Genomic DNA, 20777 nt, shown 5'->3' on the forward strand with positions numbered 1-20777 from the left:
GACAGGAACTTACAACTAAACTATTTCAACTAAAATGACAAAATGCTCAAAACCAGAATCAGAATCATGCTTTTTGACTTGTATTACTATTTAGTTCCAGGAGAAGATATTTGGGTGTCAATGTAAAACTTGTTCAACAGAAGAAATATTTAATTTATTTTAAAACAAATTCAGTAGAAAGGGAAAGCAATTGATGGATCGGTTGAAATGAGAATTAAGGAATTTATCCTACTTAGGCTATCGCAAAGCATGAAAACATGCAGTTCAATAATATAATTAAATGAGCAAAAGTTATCAATAATGTCTAGAAAAACATCAATTTGTGGAAAATACATGTGTAATTTCATAAGAAGTCATTAGATGGCACAAGCAACTTTTGGAAGGTTTGAGTGTTAAATGTCATTATTCAAATGGGCAGTGTTACAGGAAGTTTGCTTTTTGTCTTTTCCTGTATAATTTTTCAGCTTATTTGTGCAGCAAGACTTCCTGGTAAGAAAGAACTATTAATGTATGTTTGTTTTAAATAGACCTCTGATTAACTTAAAGTGTTGTGTACTCTGCATCTTATTCAGAAAATGAGAAATGTTTTGTAAATCGTTTATGAACTAAAGTTTATTATTTGTTTTCTAATCTTTGTGAGTGACTAGCGTAGCCTCATTTGAGTTCAGTAAATTAACTGAAACAAATTATAGCGATATAAACACCTTTATACTGTCAAGTATGAGAGGGGTAGCTGTGTTAGTCTGGATCTGTAAAAAGCACCTTATAGACTAACTGACGTATTGGAGCATAAGCTTATGCTCCAATATGTCTGTTAGTCTATAAGGTGCCACAGGACTGTCACCTTTATACTGGTATCAATGTGTCTATATTAGAGAGTTCTACCAATTCAGCTAAATCTATTTTTGTGCACATGTGTGTTTTCAGGATTGGAGACAAAGCAACAATATATTTTACCTGTATCAATTATATATTTTTACGTCAGGCTTGTGTCTTATAATGGTATCTTACAAAATACATGGTCATGCTTATATGACTTTTCAATATATTCCATATATTTTGTGTATTAATATAGAGTTCTAATCTTAAATATTTAAAATGTTTTTCAATTATGACAAGAATCCATGATATCAGGAGTGCCTGGAATTCATGTGTGGAGAAAACAACAGTTTGCAGTGCTGTTGTTGTGCCCGTGTTGGTCACAGGATATGAGCAAGACAAGTATCAGAGGAGTAGCCGTGTTAGTCTGTATCCACAAAAACAATGAGGAGTCCGGTCGCACCTTAAGGACTAACAGATTTATTTGGGCATAAGTTTTTGTGGGTAAAAAAACCCCAAAAAACCCAAAAAACCAAAACACACCACTTCAGATGCATGGAGAAGTGGTTACCCACAAAAGCTTATGCCCAAATAAAGACTTTGTTAGTCTTTAAGGTGCCACCGGACTCCTCGTTGTTTTTGAGCAAGACAAGGTGGATGAGGTAATATCTTTTATTGGACCAACTTCTGTTGGTGAAAGAGACAAGCTTTTGAGCTGAAGAAAAGCTCTGTGGTTTGGAGCTCGAAAGCTTGTCTCTTTCAGAAAACAGAAGCAAAGTTTGCTTTTAGTCTCTTTCTGCCTGCATTCCTCTGGGTTTAGCTAGCTGCCTGCTGAAGATTACTGTCGGCTATGTCAGTCACCAGTTTTCCTCGCTGTTCTGTTAGCCTGTCAATCATATTGCTCTGATCCGCTCACCTGCTGTGCCAGGTTTATACCTGTTTTAGAGTCCGGTCCTGGGAGGGGCTGATCAGGTGCTGCCTAAGCTCAGAGTGAGAAATGAACACATGACAAGAAGTGAGCTCCCAACATCTGTTTTGATCTTAATAGCTCAGACTTTGACCCTTTGTCAAATGAACATTTATTTCATACTAAATGCAACAATTTTGGATTAAATAATAGTTGAAAATTTTGCTTAAGAATAAAAATTGAATAAAATTTAATATATTCTGATTTTAAACACCACACTGTCCCTAACCAAAATACTATACAAAGCCAAGAACTGGTAAGCTTTCTTGGCCTCACAGACTCAGTCTGGAAGTACTCTCCCAAAACCTCTGTCTCATGTCTCTGGTGGGCGGTGGGGGAAGGGCTTTTCTTTGCCACCACACTTGAGTAGTTCCTTGCTGCATTTACACCAGTAATATAGATAGATAAAGATATGGCTAGCGCAGTGGTTCCCAAACTTTAACAACCTGTGAACCCCTTTCACTAAAATGTCAAGTCTCGCGAACCCCCTCATAAAAATGAATATTTCCAGGGATTTTCTCCTTTACCTGAGTATAAATTATAAAAGCAGTGATCTTGGAAATATAAAATTTGTTTTTATGACATGCTTATTACATACTATTTGTTATTAATTATTCGTTATCATTACAGTATTTTTATTAGATTATGAAAACAGCAACACTCTTCCAAGATCTCACTTTTGTCGCTTGTATCACTTTGAATAAGCCTGTTATAAGACAAGGATCCTATGTTTCATCCAGGAGTATCAGATGTGAAACAGCATGAAGGCATTTAAGAAGCCAACTCAAAAAGTTCCTGCTACACAAGCATTCAGGTCTTGAGCAGTCCAGGCAAACAATACACGTTATAACAAAGCTTAAAATTGTTCATAATAATTTTAAAAGCAATACTAGCTGCCTATTTAATTTTAAAAACAGCAAAAAAAATCCACCTCCCTTTCCATTTCTTATAATGAGTCTTGAAGTTTAAATCTCAGTGTGATAGCTATGCTTGCTTTGATCTGCTTAGCTCTTGGAAGTCCAGGGGCTCCGGGCTGCTGGCCCCACGTTGCCCAGGATCCCTAGGGACGGCTCTGACCACCATTAGAGAATTTTCCCCCCCCGTAACATTTCGCGAACCCCAGTTTGGGAACCACTGGGCTAGTGTGACTGCCTGGGAGGGCATTGACTGCAATTCCATTCAGCCATTGTAGAAGACTTCAACCACAACAATCTGTAGTTAACATTGGGTTTTATTCAATTTATTTTGGGTGGGTGGTAAATGGTCTTTTGGATGAGACCTTAAAAATCAAGTTTTTGTCTGTTCTCCGTGAATATAAAGTTCCATAGGATCCTTATAACACAGTAGGGATTTGCCCCTGTGAACTTGGCTTAAATTCCTCACCACTACCACACATATAGGTTGCCTATCTGGCTGCAGCCTATCAGGTAGGAGGTGATTGCATTTTACTGGTCCTCTGCTTATCAAGTTTAAGTGCTTTGGGTTCATTCAGAATGAAAAGTGCCATGACCACGTCTCTGTCAAATGTTAGTTCTCAATTAATTATAGACCCTAAAGATCACAGATGTGTTTTAACTCTTATAAATGTAATTGTACTACAGAGCATTCTGACTCAAAAAGAAACTCTAGGCATGAGAAAGTGGACAAAGAATGTACGAATGTATATTTAAATACTTTGACTCTAATGATCAACATTCAGGAATAAAGAAGAGGATTTATTTTAATAAAGCACCTGGAAAATGTAGTCTCCTTTCAGCTAGTCCTTCTTCGCAATAAGGGCAGGGAAAGAAAGATGGCAATGTACATTTCAGGGCCTTATTTAGCTGTGCTGTAGCATCACTTATGTGAACAGGGGGGCATTTCACTTAAGGTTTGATCCTGCACAGCACAGAAGGAGTGTTGTCCGTACAAACACAAAGTAAGAAAGTCAGGGCAGTGAATGCTGCTTTGCCCAGTCCTGTTGAGCTGTAGTACAGAGCATCCAAGGTACTCATGCCTAGTAGCAGGAGTAAGTCCTAATATGGAAACATATAGCTAAGTGTCTCATACCATACTGAGGATTGCATTTATACTGCCATTCTCTACCCATGCCCAGGTATCCACTGGGGACTACCATTATAAAAGCAAACTAAATTTAACTTGACATCTAAGGCTACATCTACACTACGGGAGGGGGGTCGATTTAAGATACGCAAATTCAGCTACGCGAATAGCGTAGCTGAATTCGATGTATCGCAGCCAACTTACCCCGCTGTAGGGACGGCGGCAAAATTGACCTCCGCGGCTTCCCGTCGACGGCGCTTACTCTCACCTCCGCTGGTGGAGTAAGAGCGTTGATTCAGGGATCGATTGTCACGTCCCAACGGGACGCGATAAATCGATCCCCGAGAGGTCGATTTCTACCCACCGATTCAGGCGGGTAGTGTAGACCCAGCCTAAGTTAAACCTGAACCTAGGTCTCTGGAGGTGAAAATGCTGCACCTCTTAGCCCCAAGATTTCTAATTTGTTTCTCATTCTGGCTCAACATATTTTTTTTAAAAGGTGTAAGTCAATAAGTTGATCCTCTGTTACTTAGTGATCTGCTAAAAGTTGTTAACATAAGTAAAGGTTTGGCAAGGAATGTCAGTATGTTACGTCTAATAAAGCATTGGTTCTCCACCTGGCATCCAGGGCCCCCTGGGGGGCTGCAAGTAGGCTTCAGGGGGTCCGCCAAGCAGGGCCAGCATTAGACTTGCTGAGGTCTGGGGCGACAAGCCCGCTACCTGGGGCTGAAGCCAAAATCTGAGCAATTTAGCTTCTCTGGTCCCCCTGTGGCATGGGGCTATGGGCAGTTGCCCTGCTTGCTGCCCCCTAATGCTGGCACAGTTGTTGTGGCACAGATGGGCCATTGAGTTTTTATAGCATGTGGGGGGTTGGGCTCAGAAAGAAAGAGGTCGAGAACCCCTGTGTGAGGGTTTATGCCCCTCGTTACAAAGCAGTACAGCCTAGAGGCCAGAGTCCATAGAATTGCCCCTGGTTACAGGGCAGCATGGCCTAGCGGCTAGAGTCCATAGAATAAGCCTTCGCTGCAGGGCAGCACAACCTAGTGGCCAGAGTCCATAGAAGTAGTCCTTGCTGCAGGGCAGTAGGACCTTACTACTGGCTCAGCAGGGGGGTCCTACCGGAACACGCTGAGGCTCACCAGGGGCAAGGTACCAGTCCGTCACACCACCTCCCCCTGGGTCGCTTCCCTACCGGCTTGGGAGTTGGGGTCTCCCACGAATCCCAAGGTTCTCTGTGGGTCTCCAGGTCCATTGCCTCCTGCAGCAGGGGTTCGTGCCGGCCTGTAGAAGCCTCCGTTCCCAGCAGCTTCAAGAGTGTTGGCTGGTCCTCCACAGGAGCTTTCCAGTTAGGTCCTTCCCCTGTGGCCGCCAGCTCAGACTGAGCTGAGTTCCCTCCTTTTATACTCCCAGAGCACTTGGAGCATGCCCAGTACGAACCGGGCGGGACTTCCTCCGTCAGAGCTACTGGTCTGACGTCGCTGGGACTAGTGCGGGGCGGGACTGCCCCGTCACACCCTGTAATAAAGTATAATTTCAAGGAGGGTTTGTGGGACTGGGAATGGGATAGAGCCTATTCTCCTTTGAGACATTTTCCCTCCAGCTAGCCTTTTACCTCCAGCCTAGGGTGGCAGACAAGTATTGCTTTCTGATAGCTCTTTGATAGATTATATGAAATGACTTAGTTGTTGGTCTCAATCCAGTTCCTAATGGACAGAGGTTTATGTGACAAAACCTCCATCTACTGAGATTAATTGATGTCCTTGTTGGCAGCCTCAGCAAAGAACCCAAGGACTGGATGACCACGGAAACTCTTATTCCTAGGGTTGATCCCTTCAGTTCAAAAGCGAGGTGCATTTTGTAATTCTGAGGAAGCTTGCATTGTCCCTGCTCATGCATAAACAGCAGATTTCAGTCTCCTGAACTGTCAATCAGACACATTTTACAATTATATTAATGTTTTAAAAAGTAAGAGTTTAAAAAGTAGTAATTGTGTTTTTTCCCTCTTAAACAGACAGTAAATGAATTAACATCAATGTGTGTTGCCTCTCCTGAATGGCAGAGTGCCTTCCATTGCTCTTAAAATCAGAAGGACACTCAGCACCTTCCAGAATTAGACACTAACACTTATGTTGGACACTCACTTAGTCATTACTATAGTGATTTAATGTGAATTCTTTTATAGGATTAGAACCAATATGGAGAAATGCTGAAGAAGGGCAACAAGCACCTATAAAGAATAACAAAACAACATGGCAGAAAACAGAAGACCCCTCACAAACTTTTTCTTTTGTAGTTGTGTCTTCACATTAACTCTTTGGAACAATATCAAGCCATCTGATGAAAATGAATTTATTGCAAACTATTCCAGCAGCTTACTAGAAGACCATTCTGATTATGAAACCAAGAGCCTGCCACTCTCACACACAAAGAGGCTTCAGTTTGCATCAGCAGATAACAAAATAAACCATCCCAGTTGGGATGTGGAACACAATACTTCGGACAGTTTAGTACTGTCAAATATCCCAGAGAATGGAATCAGTGATTTAATACAATTATTGTCAAAATTCAACAAAACCTCAGGATTAAAAAGTCTTGCTCTGAACAATATTACAACATCCTGGGAAAACTTTATTAAAATTCTTCAGATTGTGTGGCATACATCCACTGAATATTTCAGTATCTTCAAGGTGAAACTGATGTCAAATATTAACAAGCAATCCTTCAACTATGATGGTACCTCACTGAAAGCAGTGATAATATCGAATGTTTCCATTCAAATATTCTATTTTTCACAGGATGACCTATACTGCATATTTTCAGAGATGAACATTATAGCCTTGACAATATCTGATTCAAAGATAATACATATGCTTTGCCCTTCCAAACGAAGTCAATTTCGCTTTTTAAACTTTTCAAACAATGATTTGACAGACATGGTTTTTCAAGGCTGTAATAACTTAGATCTCCTGGAAACACTTATTCTACAGAGGAATCAATTAAAAAAACTTTCCAAGGTGAGCTCAATGACGAATAAAATGAAATTACTGAAACACTTGGACATAAGTAGGAATATGCTGTATTATGATGAGAATGAGAACCACTGCCACTGGGTTGAAACTCTGGCTAAACTGAATTTGTCCTCAAACAAATTGACAGATTCAGTTTTTGGATGTTTGCCAATCAATGTCCAAATACTTGATCTACAAAATAACCAAATTACAACTGTCACCAAAGACATTACTGAACTGAAAGCTTTGAAAGAGCTAAATATTGCATTTAACAGGTTAACTGAGCTGCCTGGATGTAGTCATTATAGGGGTCTGGAATTCCTGAATATAGAAGAGAATTCAATTCTCACCCCATCATCTGACTTCTTCCATAGTTGTCAAAATATCAGAGAGCTCAGAGGAGGACATAATCCATTCCAATGTTCTTGTGAATTACGAGACTTTGTTAATTTTGAAAAAAAATCAGGCGGAAGGTTGGTTGGCTGGCCAGAATCTTATGTGTGCGAATATCCAGACGGCTTAAAGGGAACCCAGCTAAAGGACTTTCAGTTGTCTGAACTATCTTGCAATACAACTCTCTTGCTTGTTATAGCTCTAGTTGTTACAGTGGTGGTAGTGGCTGTGACATCCTTTTTGTGTATCTATTTTGACGTAATGTGGTATTTGAAGATGATGTGGCAGTGGACACAAACAAAACGTAGGGTTCGGAAAAGTCACCCTGAAGATCTGCAAAGCATTTTACAGTTTCATGCTTTTATTTCATACAGCGAACGGGATTCCCTCTGGGTGAAGAATCATCTGATCCCAAACCTGGAGAAGGAAGATGGGTCTGTACAGATCTGTCTACATGAGAGGAACTTCATTCCTGGCAAAAGCATAGTTGAGAACATTATAAACTGCATTGAGAAAAGCCACAAATCAATCTTTGTTTTGTCTCCCAATTTTGTGCAGAGTGAATGGTGCCACTATGAGCTTTCCTTTGCCCATCACAAATTATTTAGTGAAAGTTCCAATAGCTTAATCCTCATTTTACTGGAACCAATCCCACAGTATCTCATTCCTGCCAGATATCACAAGCTGAAAGCTCTCATGGCAAAGAGAACATACTTGGAGTGGCCAAAGGAGAAAAGCAAACATGGCCTTTTCTGGGCTAACCTTAAGGTGGCTATTAACATTAACCTGCCAATATCTGCCAATGTGGTGTAGAAACAGACTAAGAACTATTTTTATTTAAATTGTTTTTTTATTCTGAGAAAATAATAAACATTGGATTATAATGATTAAGTGTCAGAGTGTTTCCTTTATTATGGTAGAGGCCATTTAAAAAACACTGCCAGTCAGTTTCCATGTAGTTATCAAAGCTGCCCCCTAACTTATAGGAAAAAATTGTCATCTTAGAAACTGGGAAAGCTGTATAGATGAAGAATACCTAAGGATATTAGTAGCCAGTGAATTAGATATGTGTTTGGAATGTGATATTACTGCAATAAAAGCCAGTCCAATTCTGGATAACCTACTGTATTCAGAGGCATGCAACAGAGCATGAGGTAAGCATCATGCCTACATGGCTTTAATGTGACCACCTCTGGAATACTGTGTCCCGTTCCGGCCACCATCTTACCTGGAAGACATTGACCAGTTGGAAGAATTTCTGAGCAATAGAAGTGGTCAGCATGCTGGAGGAATTGATTTATGAAGAAACATTAAAAGAGCTAAACATATAGAGAGTAGCCAAATGATTACTTTTTCTCCTGATCAGGTCTTGAATCACCTCATCAGGTATATCTCCATATAGACAGATTAAAAGAATATCATTATGTAGCAACATATTGGTCTGTAGATTCATCCACGGTTCATGCACATAACATTTGTATATAGTAGCATGTTCACTCTGAAAGTTCTTTCAAGTTGCAATAACATTTTGTTTAGTGGAAAAGGGAAGTGTATGCCGACCTCCAGCACCCAGACCGTGTATCAGCAAAGCTTGATTCCTGGTATCTGGGAAGTCCACTCCATTAGGAGGGAAAAAAACCCTAATCTTAAATTGTCAAAAGTAGCTAGTAATTTGAAGTGTTTCTGTGTTCAGAGCCTGGGTGTTTAGTACTTTTTTAAGGTTTCTGAAGTTGGGCACCCAAAAACAAGCTTCAAGAATCACTAATCATTTTTGAAAATGTAGGTCATAGGTTTTGAAACATTCAAAACCAATGTATAAGCGGTAGTACAGATCCACAAACACAAGCCAGAAATTCATCAGAAGGTTTAAATCAAAGTGTAACCAATTCTATCACTAAACCTCCCCAAACCTCACACTGCCGGGGCAGTGGCGGATTTGGGGCCCCCTGAAAAATCTCCTCCTGCCATGGCCATGGAGCTGGAGGATCTCTTGCTCCCCACCATGGCCCCAGGGCCTGGCTAGGGCAGAGAGCTTTTCCAGTCTCGGGGCTGCAGTGGGGGTGGAGCAAGCAGGGGGTGGAGTCGTGGGAAGAGGTGGAGTGGGAGTGGAATGGGGGCAGGGTCGTGGGGGAGGGGGCAGAACAGGGATGGGGCTGTGGATGGAATGGGGGTAGGGTTGCGGGGGAAGGGGCAGAATGGGGTGGTGCCATGGGCAGGGCTGTGGGCTGAAGGGGCGGGACGAGGGAGGGGCTCCAGGCTGGGAGCTCCACTGCAGTCCCAGCCGAGGCTGAGAGCTCGACTCCTGCCAGGGCTGAGCTCCCAGCCCCACTGTGGCCCTGACCGAGCTCTCAGCCCCTCTCGTCCCAGGCGGAGCCATGGGAGAGAAGGACCGAACTTGGGGAGGGCCTGAGAGCAGCGAGCTGGGGCTGGGATTCGGGCGGAAAAGGCGGGGCCTTAGCCAGAAGAGGCAGGGCAGGGGGCTAGTCACCCATGACTAAAATATTATATGGTTTAGCACTGATGTTTCAAACTGAAAGTTTGTAACATGTTATTCAAGTCACCGTTATTCACTGTCTGTCTACCAGAGGACCTTGCAGGGGATAACCATCTGGGCTTGAGAGATTGCCTCTGGAACCTGGTCCAGAATACTCCTTTCTCTGGTGAGAAAGAAATCCTTAATGCTGCTACAAAACAGAGCCTGAGGCTGCAACTCTCAGTTAGCCACAGCACTGTACGGTAACTCCTAACTTAAAGTTGTCCTGGTTAACGTTGTTACGTTGCTGATCAATTAGGAAACATGCTCATTTAAAGTTGTGCAATGCTCCACTATTATGTTGTCTGGCTGCCTACTTTCTCCACAGCTGGCAGCCTCCCTACATCCCTTCCCCCTCCTGACAGCGCCTCCCGCCTGCCGGCAGACCCCGTGGATCAGCACCTTCCCCCTCCTCCCCCTGCCTCCTGCCCGCGGCAATCAGTTGGCTTGCGGTGTTTAAGAGGCAGGAGGGAGGGGGGAGAAGTGAGGACTTGGCACGCAGGCTCCCCCTCCCTCCACTGCCTCCTGGACACCGCAAACCAGCTGCTTGCCCCGGGCAGCTGGCTTGTGGCGTTCAGAAGGGAGGGGAGGGAGAGGGAAGGAGTGAGGATGCAGCGTGCGAAGTAAAGGGGAGGAGGTGGGGGAGGGAGAAGAGGTGGGTCAAGGGGTGGAGTGGATGGGCTGAGAGTTGAGCCCCCTGCCCCCGGCAAAGTCAGTGCCTGTGCTTGCAAGAACAGCAAGAGGAGCAGCAAGATAATGCATCCTCTTCCACTCTCTGACTCCACCACCTCAACCAAGCTTCATACTCAGCAGTGATGATTGTAGTATTAAATTGTTTCTTTAAAATTGTTTAAAACTTATACCTGTATTAAATTGCTTGTTTAAAATTGTTTAAAATGTATATAATGCCTTTTGTCTGGCAAAAAAATTTTTTTTCCCCTAGAACCTAACCCACCTATTTACATTAATTCTTATGGGGAAATTGGATTAGCTTAACATCGTTTCACTTAAAGTTGCATTTTTCAGGAACATAACTACAATGTTAAGTGAGGAGTTACTGTATATGTGACAGGATCTGGCTCACAACAGATACAATAATAAAACTTTAACACCTTCTGATCTCCTTTACTGCATCATCACCCAACAAGTGGTAGTGTTCACTGAAGCAGACGCCAGGTATTAAATGCTGGCCCCATTGAAGTCAATGGCAAAACTCCCACTGATTTCAATGGGGCCAGAATTTCACTCCAGACCACCTGGCTCCAGATTTTATACATGGTAAGTAGAAGCCTCATTCCAAACTTATTCCTTATTTCCTTAATTCCACATACTATCAGATACCAAGAAATGCTTGTCCTTTGCACAGATGCCAGTGCATCAGTACATTTATGCTAATAAACCAGATTTACATTATGAAGTGTGCAGTCTGTTCTAGAGATTTTACTTCCTGTTTTTTATATAACTACAGAGTGAAATCTGTAACTCTCCAGGATGTCTGTAATGAATTCCACGGGCTGAATTATTAGGAAATAAACAACACTTACAAATCCCGCAAATCTTGTTAAAGAAACATTTTTAACATTGTTTATTTAAAAAATAAAATAAAATAAAAGTGTTTGGCTTGTTTAAATGGTTACTTTTGAGTTAAGTCCATAATCAGAAGCATCAGTAGTTAGAATTGTGGGCAATGCGGGACTGAATAGTGCAAGTACTGGATTATGTGCAATCAAGTCTTTCACCGTTTCGAAACTAGCTTGTGCATCCGTTGTCCACACTAAGGTTGAACTTCTCCATAGTAATTCTCGTAATGGTTCAATGACAGAAGCATAATTTGTAATAAATTTTGCATACCAGGAGGTAAGACTCAAGAAGGAACATAAGGTTTGCAAATCTGTTGGAGGAGGAGCATTTGAAATTGCCAGGATATGATCTGGATCAGGTTTTAGTCCAGCCTGTGAAACTGTATGCCCCAGAAAGGAGAGTTCAGTTTGTCTAAATTTGCATTTGGACCTTTTGAGCTTGAGGCCTGCTTTGCTGATGCAGTTTAGTACAGACTGCAGGTTATTGTCATGCTCCTCAGTAGTATTTCCAAACATGATTATATCATCCAAATAGCACTGAACTCCATGTTGATTCTTCAGAATCAATGACATCATTTTTTGGAAGGCACTTGGGGCTGATGCGAGACCATATGGAACACATTTAAAATGAAGGAGGAGAGATAGCTCAGTGGTTTGAGTATTGGCCTGCTAAACCCAGGGTTGTGAGTTCAATCCTTGAGGGGGCCACTTAGGGATCTAGGGCAAAATCAGTATTTGGTCCTGCTAGTAAAGGCAGGGGGCTGGACTTGATGACCTTTCAGGGCCCCTTCTAGTTCTAGGAGATGGGATGGGAAAAAGTCCCTCACGTGTAATAAATGCTGTGAGGTCTCTGCTATCTTCGTGCAACATAACCTGGTGGTATGCGCTCTGCAAATCAAGAGTAGAAAACATCTTTGCTCCTTGGAGTTCTGCAAATATTTCTTCTATGTGAGGAAGAGGATGGCTGTCAATCACAATAGCTTTATTTGGCTCCCTTAAGCGCACACAAAGGCGAATGCCTCCACCTTTCTTCTGCATCACTTCTATAGGTGAAACCCATTCCGAGGAGTTAATCTCTTCAGTAATGTCATTTTGAACAAGTTTTCTAAGTTCCTCTGAAACAGCTTCCCTGACTGAAAATGGTAAGAGCTATAATTTCTGTCATACAGGTATCACATTATTCCGCATTTTAACTTTATGTAGAAACCCATAAGCACAGCCGAGTTTCTCCTAAACCTGGTGTTGGGTCCCAACTGAAACTGGTGTGTGTGCCGCAACAGTGCTTTGCCGAGGAAGATCAATTTGTCCATTAACTACCCTGAGATTTAAAACAGCCAATAAATCTCTGCCAAGGATAGGAGTGCCTTTGTGGACAATGTAGAACTCTGCAGTTACACAGCAATCATCAAAAGTAACTATTGCTGGCAAGTATCAGAGGGGTAGCCGTGTTAGTCTGAATCTGTAAAAAGCAACAGAGGGTCCTGTGGCAAGACTGATGAAGTGGGCATTCACCCATGAAAGCTTATGCTTCAATACTTCTGTTAGTCTTAAAGGTGCCACAGGACCCTCTGTTAGGGTTACCATATTTCAGCGAGCAAAAAAGAGGACGGGAGGAGCCCCGCCCTAGCCCTGCCCCTCCCACTTCCCGCCCCCCCTGACCTCCCAACCCTCCCCCCGTTCCTTGTCCCCTGACTACCCCCTCCTGGGACCCCTGCCCCTAACTGCCCCCCAGGACTATCTAAGCCTCCCTGCCTCTTGTCCCCTGACTGCCCCAACCTTTATCCACACCCCCACCCCCAGACAGACCCCTGGGACTCCCACGCCCCATCCAACCACTCCCCACCCCCTGACAGCCCCCCCCAGAACTCCCAACCCATCTAAACCCCTCTGCTCCCTGTCCCCTGACTGCTCCAATCCCTCTCCGCACTCCTGCCCCCTGACAGCCACCCCCAGAACTCCCAACCCATCTAAACCCCTCTGCTCCCTGTCCCCTGACTGCTCCGATCCCTCTCCCCACTCCTGCCCCCTGACAGCTCCCCCCCAGAACTCCCAGCCCCCTACCCCCCGCTCCTTGTCCCCTGACTGCCCCCTCCTGGGACCCCTGCTCCTAACTGCCCTCCAGAACCCCACCCCCTACCTAAGACTCCCTGTTCCTTGTCCCCTAACTGCCCCCTCCTAAGACCCCCCCCAACTGCCCACCAGGACCCTACCCCCTACCTGTACCCTGACTGCCCAAAACTTTCTCCACTCCCCCCAAAAAGCCCCCCCCCCCGTTTCTTGACTGCCCCCTCCAGAACCTCCCTGCCCCTTCTCCTGCCCCCCCTTACCCTGCTGCTCAGAACAGGGTGTTGGGCTCTGTGCGAGCCGGACACGTGGCTAAGCTCCCCAGCACAACAAAACCCAGTCCCTGGCCCTGCACAACAAAACCCGGTCTCTGGTCCGGACCGGGTTGCAGGGGAGAGCTGCCCTTGTATCAGCACAAAGTGCTCTCGCTCCCGTTTTGCTACGCTGCATGGCAGAAACCGCTCCCAGTTGCAAAAGGGGAGGGCTGCACTTTGTGCTGAGACACTTGCTCAGAATGCAGGGCGGAGCTCCTCTCCAGCTGCTCCGGAGTCCAGCCCGGGACTTTCCTGCAGCCCTCCCAGCCGCTCGCTCTGCTGTGCCGGGGGAGGGGGAAATCCCGGACATTGTGAGTGCTTTACAAATTCCCCCCCCCTACGCTATTTTTAGCACAAAAAGGAGGACATGTCCGGGTAAATCCGGACGAATGGTAACCCTACCCTCTGTTGCTATTGCTGGCAGGCAGCCATGTGCTGAAATATGTTTTTTCAAATAGCACACCAACTGAAGTTTGGGTTCAGTAAGAGGCACATCTTTAAAGTAATGCAAATAAATGGAATCAGGTAGTATAGATCCTGCTGAGCCAGTGTCCAACAATAGCTGAATAGAGTGTGATTTTGCCTAAGGGTATGGCGGAAATGTTTGCAGTGCACTTTATCTGTTCTGGAATATGTGCAGTAGTGATTTTCTCCACACTCAGCACAGTAATATCTGGTATTGTAACTGCATGCACCTGTTGATTGAACTGGCTACTGCGACATACTTTAGCAAAATGCCCAATCTTTTTGCAATGATTGCACTGTGCTACTTTTGCTGGACATCCTGTGTAGCTTGCAAGATGTTGTGGGGATCCACAGTGAAAGCATGCTTTTACTGTATTTTGAATTTGCTGATTCAGTGGCTTTTCATTAGTTTTCCTCTTGCAATTGTTTGTCTGCAGAGATAGTGAACTTTTCTGCAAAGGAGTCATAGCTTGGACTGTGCCTTCTGTATCTCTGCTCATTATTTTGGCTTCAGCTGTAGCTGACTCAATCTGAGTAGCAATGGTTATTGCTTTTTCTAGTGTAAGTTGTGGTTCTAGAAGTAAGTGACAAGTTTCAGAGTAACAGCCGTGTTAGTCTGTATCCGCAAAAAGAAGAACAGGAGTACTTGTGGCACCTTATTTGTTAGTCTCTAAGGTGCCACAAGTACTCCTGTTCTTCTTTTTTTAGAAGTAAGTGTTCTCTTACAAGAAACATGGTTGTTTTCTCAATGAGCTGGTCTCTAATCATCTCATCTGCCATATTCCCAAAGTCACAAGTTACAATCAGACTCCTCAGGGAAGCAATATACTGCATTATAGTCTCCCCTGGTTTCTGCTCATGCTGGCGAAATCTGTAGGGATTAGCTACTACATTCACTTTTGGCACAAAAAAGTTCTTTAATGCAGTGAGCGCAGTCTCATATTTCTCATCTGCAAGGGGAAAAGTGTAAAATATACGCTGCCTTTCTGCTCCAAGGCAGTGGATTAGCAGAGCACACTTTCTTACTTCAGAAATCTCTGTAGCACTGATTGCAAGCAGATAAGTCTCAAACATATGGATCCAGATAGTAAGAGCAATTGGAGGCTCACCTGGGCTTTGCAGAAAGGGTGCAGGTGGGTTTAGAGGCAGAAGAGCCATCCTTGTTGCCAAAATGTTGTATCAACCAGGCAAGGTACTAACAACTTCAACAGGACTTTATTTTACCGTGGAAACCTCTTTACCAAACTGCTGCTGCACCCTCTGTAACTCTCATTCAGCCTCCTTAACTCCTCCCCACTCCTTCCTGTTTCCTGTCCTTTCAGACTCCCAACAGCCAGTGCTCCCAGTTCTAATAATTACAGCAGCATCTAAACACCACACCTTGTCAAAGCCTTTCTGAAAATCTAAGTACACTTTGTCCACATGCTTGCTGACCCTCTCAAAGACTTCTTATAGAATGATGAGGCATGATTTCCCTTTACAAAAACCGTGTTGATTCTTCCCAACAAATTATGTTCATGTATGTGTCTGATAATCTTATTCTTTACTATAGTTTGAACCAGTTTGCCTGGTACTGAAGTCAGGCTTACCGGCCTGTAATTGCTGGGATCACCTCTGGAGCCCTTTTAAAAATTGGCATCACATTAGCTATCCTTCAGTCATTTGGTACAGAAGCTGATTTAAATGATAGGTTTCAGACTACAGTTAGTAGTTCTGCAATTTTACATTTGAGTGCCTTCAGAACTCTTGGGTGAATACCATCTGGTCCTGGTGACTTATTGCTGTTTAGTTTATCAATTTGTTTCAAAACCTTCTCTAATGACAGCTCAATCTGGGACAGTTCCTCAGATTTGTCACCTAAAAAGAATGGCTCAGGTTTGGGAATCTCCCTCACATCCTCAGCCGCAAAGACCGATGCAGATAATTCATTCAGTTTCTCCGCAATGGCCTCATCGTCCCTGAGTGCTCCTTTAGCATCTCAATTGTCCAGTGGCCCCACTGTTGTTTATTAGGTTTCCTACTTCTGATGTACTTAAAAAAAATGTTGCTATTACTTTTTGAGTCTTTGGCTAGCTGTTTTTCAAATTCTTTTTTGGCCTTCCTAATTATATTTTTACATTTCATTTGCCAGAGTTTATGCTCCTTTCTATTTCCCTCACTAGGATTTAACTTCCACTTTTTAAAGGATGCTTTTTGCCTCTGTAGCGCCCCTCTCCACCTGGTTACCTCCTTTAATGGCAATCCGCTTACAGGTTTTGATGGACAGGTCTGGGTTCTTTTGGATCCCGCCACCCACTCAGCAGGGTGAATCTTTTTTCTTTTTTTTTTCCTATGAAATTATTTGGCGGTGCCTCGACCCCACCTCGCTCCTTCCTGGCAGGGTCACCAGGGCAGCTTGGGCAGAAAATTCTAACTACAGAGTAATCCCCACTTACTTGCCAGATAATTGGAGACTTCCAAGAAATAACACAACACATAAAAATATATTCAACACAATAATTATATTAAATAGGCAACAAATACAACATAACAGGGTGAAACACTATTTTTAGGGTCACCGGTGCCCACACTGAAAATACCCATGACTTGATGTAACAAGTGTAAAATTAGTGTCCTGTTGGTACCCTTTGCTGGGGCCCTTGATGACCTATAAAATTCTCTGCAGTGGTTTAGCAGTGTGGCTGACTGGGTTCAGTACAGCCCAAAGGACCCAAAAGTGGAGGAGGTGGTGAATCCCTCCACAGGTATAATAAGCAGCAGGTTATAAAATCCTCAAACCCTTACTCCCTGGCTTGAGGACACAGTTCAGGGAGTAGGGGGTCCCCAAAACAAATTCCCTAACTAAAAAATGATGCACTCACGAACTCCATGAATGATCTTCAGGTTTGAAGATGACGCTGGACTCTTCAGTCACTGCAGAGGGGCTGCGGTCTGCTGTCAGGGATCCTCCACAAGCAGGAATCAGGCTGCGTTGGTCCCAGGATTTCCTCTCACCACAAAGGGGTGCAGGGCTCAAGGTGTAGGTTATACAACTACCCTAACATTCAAACTGTAGCCTCCTAGCCCAGCCTCCAGTCACACACTCCGCAGGCAGCTTCCCTGGACTAGCAGAGCTGACCATGTGGTGACTAGTCTCACCTAGGGAGCTGGAGGTGAACCCATGCTCCTGAGATACTAATGGAATGGAAAGAATGTTATCATCATCATATGATGAAACTACATCTATTTTTTCCCAAATACAAAATAGTTATTGGACACTTCTGCCTTTTCTGCATTATTATTGATAATTCTACCATTTCCATCTAGTAATGGACTAATACCATTGTTAGGATTCTTTTTTCTGCTAATATACTTAAAAACTTCTTCATATTGTCCTTAACGCTGCTGATCAATGATTTCACTTTATATCCCTTTGCTTCCTTTATCAATTTTCTACAATTCCTAGCTTCTGATTTGTATTCATTACTATTGACTTCCCCTTTCTTCCATTTGTTATATATGATTTTTTAATTTTTATAGCTACCATCACTTGCCTTCCAAACTGGGTTGTTTTTTTAAACCAATGTGGCCTTCTTCTATGATTGTGGATTTTTGGGCATCTAGTAAAGTATTCTTAAACAATTCCTAGTGATTATTGAAATTTTTCTGATTAAATTCTTCCTGCCAACTGATTTGACTCACAATTGGTTTTAGCTGTGTGAAACTGGCCCTTTTAAAGTACTAAGTGTATATATTACTGGTCTACATTTATTCTGCATATTCTGTGAAGAAGTAATCCTGGATGAGTGCAATGAAGACTTGTGCTTTCTAAACCTTTAAAAAGATGTACCTTGTGCTTTCCAGCATTTCTCTGCTAGTATGTAAAGTGGTCTCTTTGTATACCTAATTTAGGTATTTATACCATGCTTCAAGTGGTAATGCAGTACCCTTGCTCTTGCCCAATTCAGCCCCGCACCCCTTTCTGAGCATGGTACTTCTGTTGTCCTTATCCCAGCTAGTGCCTGCTGCCAAATTGTGACTGCTTTCTGCATTCATGCAAAAAGAATGGCTTTCTGCACATTTTCCCACTTGTGCATCAGTGTATGGCCAACTATAATTTAGCCCTTTAGCTTTTGGAGACTATCCCATTTAACTTAGTCTGTGTACTCCTCATTCAAAGATTCTCCAGGAGGCAGTTGGCACTTCTTGTATGTTGGTTTGCTTGACAGTTCTATGTGAAAATCCCATAGTTTTTTGTCTAGGTCCGCAATGTGCAAATAGTTTTTCAAAGCTCAGTTAAATGACCGGTGTGGTGTATGGAGCTTTAAGAATTCATCATATTCTTTTCCCTGATTGGCCTGAGGATAAAGGCAGATAGTCGGTGGTTCATAATTCTCCCCAGGAATTCATTACATTCTATAGATGATATTGACTCTCTTGGTTTCTTTCAGGACTGAAAATTGTTAACAAAAGTTTACTTACCATTGTGGAAGTAACCTGGGAACAAAAAGCTAGTTCTGGGACTTTACTGAAGTGATCATTTGCAATAATATCTAATGCCAGGTTACTAATACTGTTCAAAATCTTTGAGTGGCTGAGCATAGGAAGGGAATGCTTGTAAGTAGGAGTGGGGAGAAATTTAAATTTGTGCTTAGGGGTCCATTCAAATGTCATTATTCTCCTGCCTATACTATGTGCCAGAGGCATGACAAAAAAGCTAAAATATGTGCTGTGCTTTTGCATCCAATTTACTTCCCTGATTCCACGTGGAAACTGTAGTCCTTTGAGCAATTATTTTAGCCTCTGTCACAGAAGACTTTGCTGGGTCTTATACTTATACTTATAGCACTTATACAGCTTCTTGTAAAATTAATTTTGGTCCAAGGAGAAATTGCTCACTTACATGGGGCATGACTCTTTTCTCCATGGGAAGGCCGCTGATCATGTATTCCTGTAGCGGCACTTACCCACAAGGTCTGGGAAAGTAGAAACATATTGGTCAGCAGACTCACCCACTTTCTGTGCACACTGAGGAAGTCTGTATATATTACTGCATTGAAAGTGGTAACTACTGAAGCATGCCAGTTATCAGAAAGAGGAAGTTTATAAATATACACAGGCCTTCAGTAGCCAAACAGCATTATCAGCAAACTTGATTCCTGGTGTCTAGATGGTCATCTTCATCAGTAGCAATAATATAGTTTACAAACAAACAGAACCAGTGCATAAAGGCATTAAAGACTCACACGAATAGGAAAATATGCGTAAGGAGGAGGTTGCCATTCTGGTCATTAAAATATTATGCAGTGCAAGCCAGATTGTCTGAACTATGGCTGACTAAAGCTCTTGGTTTACCCTCACGTTGCACTATGTGAAACTCAGCTCTTGCTTAGCTTCAGTGCTATAGAACTCCCAAATGATGCAGAGATAAAGCTTGACTGCACACCAGCAGAATCTGGGTTGCAGAATCTGCAAGAGTTTAGGCATTCTTCAGGGAGGAAATGTCAAGATCTTAGTAAAATTGGTGTTTTATTAATACTTTTTATGTGGAGAGCTGCATTTTCTTCACCTTTGAATAGAGGTTTTCCTGTAACACTCATCTGTATAAAATAATAAGCCAAGAGGAAGTGGTGGTGGTTCAATACATGACACTTTCCCTTCAGAGTCAATGCCCTAGCACTGTGATTCTTGTGTAGACATTTAGCTCTGTGCAAGTTGGTGTAAAATTCTATTACATCAGAGTTCTCCACCCGCTTACATTCATGATGGCATTTTACACCCACTTTTCACACCTTACACAGGGGTCTAAATGATGGCAATCAGCAAGGCTATGGAGAAGTAAGCAAACACTCTCTTGCCTGAGACATACAACCCAATGCCCTAGCAACTTGCAATCGCTAACAAATTGTATGGGCCTCTTCCAAAGTGTTTGGATGAATCCCACTGCTAATGGTCAAGTTCCATCTTGGTTAATGTTCTGCAAACTGTGGCAAGGCACCTCCTTCACTTCCTGGGCTGCAGCATTTCTCCCTTTGGCAGTGTGGGAGCCTGGAGTAAGTCCGTTCTACTCCGGAGGTTTTATATTCTTCACTCTGGTTAATTTTTCAATATTCAGAGTATTCAATATTCAATATTCAGGGAAGGCCTGAGTAGTTCTCCTAAGTGAAACAAAAAACCCATACTCACAACACAAAAGAAATACCTTTCCCTGCCCCCTCTCTGGGGCGTTCCCTCACTATGCTGCTTCTGGTTGCCAGTCCTTCCCCAAACACAGCAGTTAACCTGGCTGTTTTCCCTATAGAGAGGAGAGCAGCCTTCCACCAGGAGAAGCCTTGTCTCCGTGCTTCCTCTAATTGTGCTGCAGCTTATTTCTCATGCCTCCCTCTTCTCTTGCACCAGAAGAGGGTCTTTTTTTAAGACCACAGGCAACCCATAATTGGACTTAGGTGTCTCTAGTTAACCTGAGGTAGCCTCTTTTCAGTCCATAGGGAAAAAGGCCTTTTCCATTCTGCAGCTGATATATCTGTCGTCCACCACTCTCTTACATCCATCAGGCTGACTTGGCACGCTATGTAAACTTCCCCTCTGCAGTTTCAAATGGAGAAGTTATTC

At 43.2% G+C, this 20777-nt stretch overlaps 1 protein-coding gene across 2 annotated transcripts; it reads left to right on the forward strand.

Annotated features, from left to right (window-relative positions):
- The first annotated feature begins 425 nt into the window (after window positions 1-425).
- LOC117878499 (toll-like receptor 1) lies at window positions 426-8109 on the forward strand. Of its 2 annotated transcripts, none has more exons than XM_034772733.1 (2): window positions 426-508; window positions 6012-8109. In XM_034772733.1, exon 2 carries the CDS (start codon window positions 6079-6081, stop codon window positions 8041-8043), a length of 1965 nt encoding a protein of 654 aa, XP_034628624.1. In that variant the 5' UTR covers window positions 426-508; window positions 6012-6078; the 3' UTR covers window positions 8044-8109. The 2 variants fall into 2 exon arrangements, with proteins under 2 accessions (XP_034628624.1, XP_034628623.1); XM_034772732.1 differs by having other exon boundaries at window positions 433-489.
- Window positions 8110-20777: the final 12668 nt, after the last annotated feature.

The sequence above is a fragment of the Trachemys scripta genome, chromosome 5 (genome assembly GCF_013100865.1).
Source record: "Trachemys scripta elegans isolate TJP31775 chromosome 5, CAS_Tse_1.0, whole genome shotgun sequence".
Classification (NCBI taxonomy): domain Eukaryota; kingdom Metazoa; phylum Chordata; order Testudines; family Emydidae; genus Trachemys; species Trachemys scripta.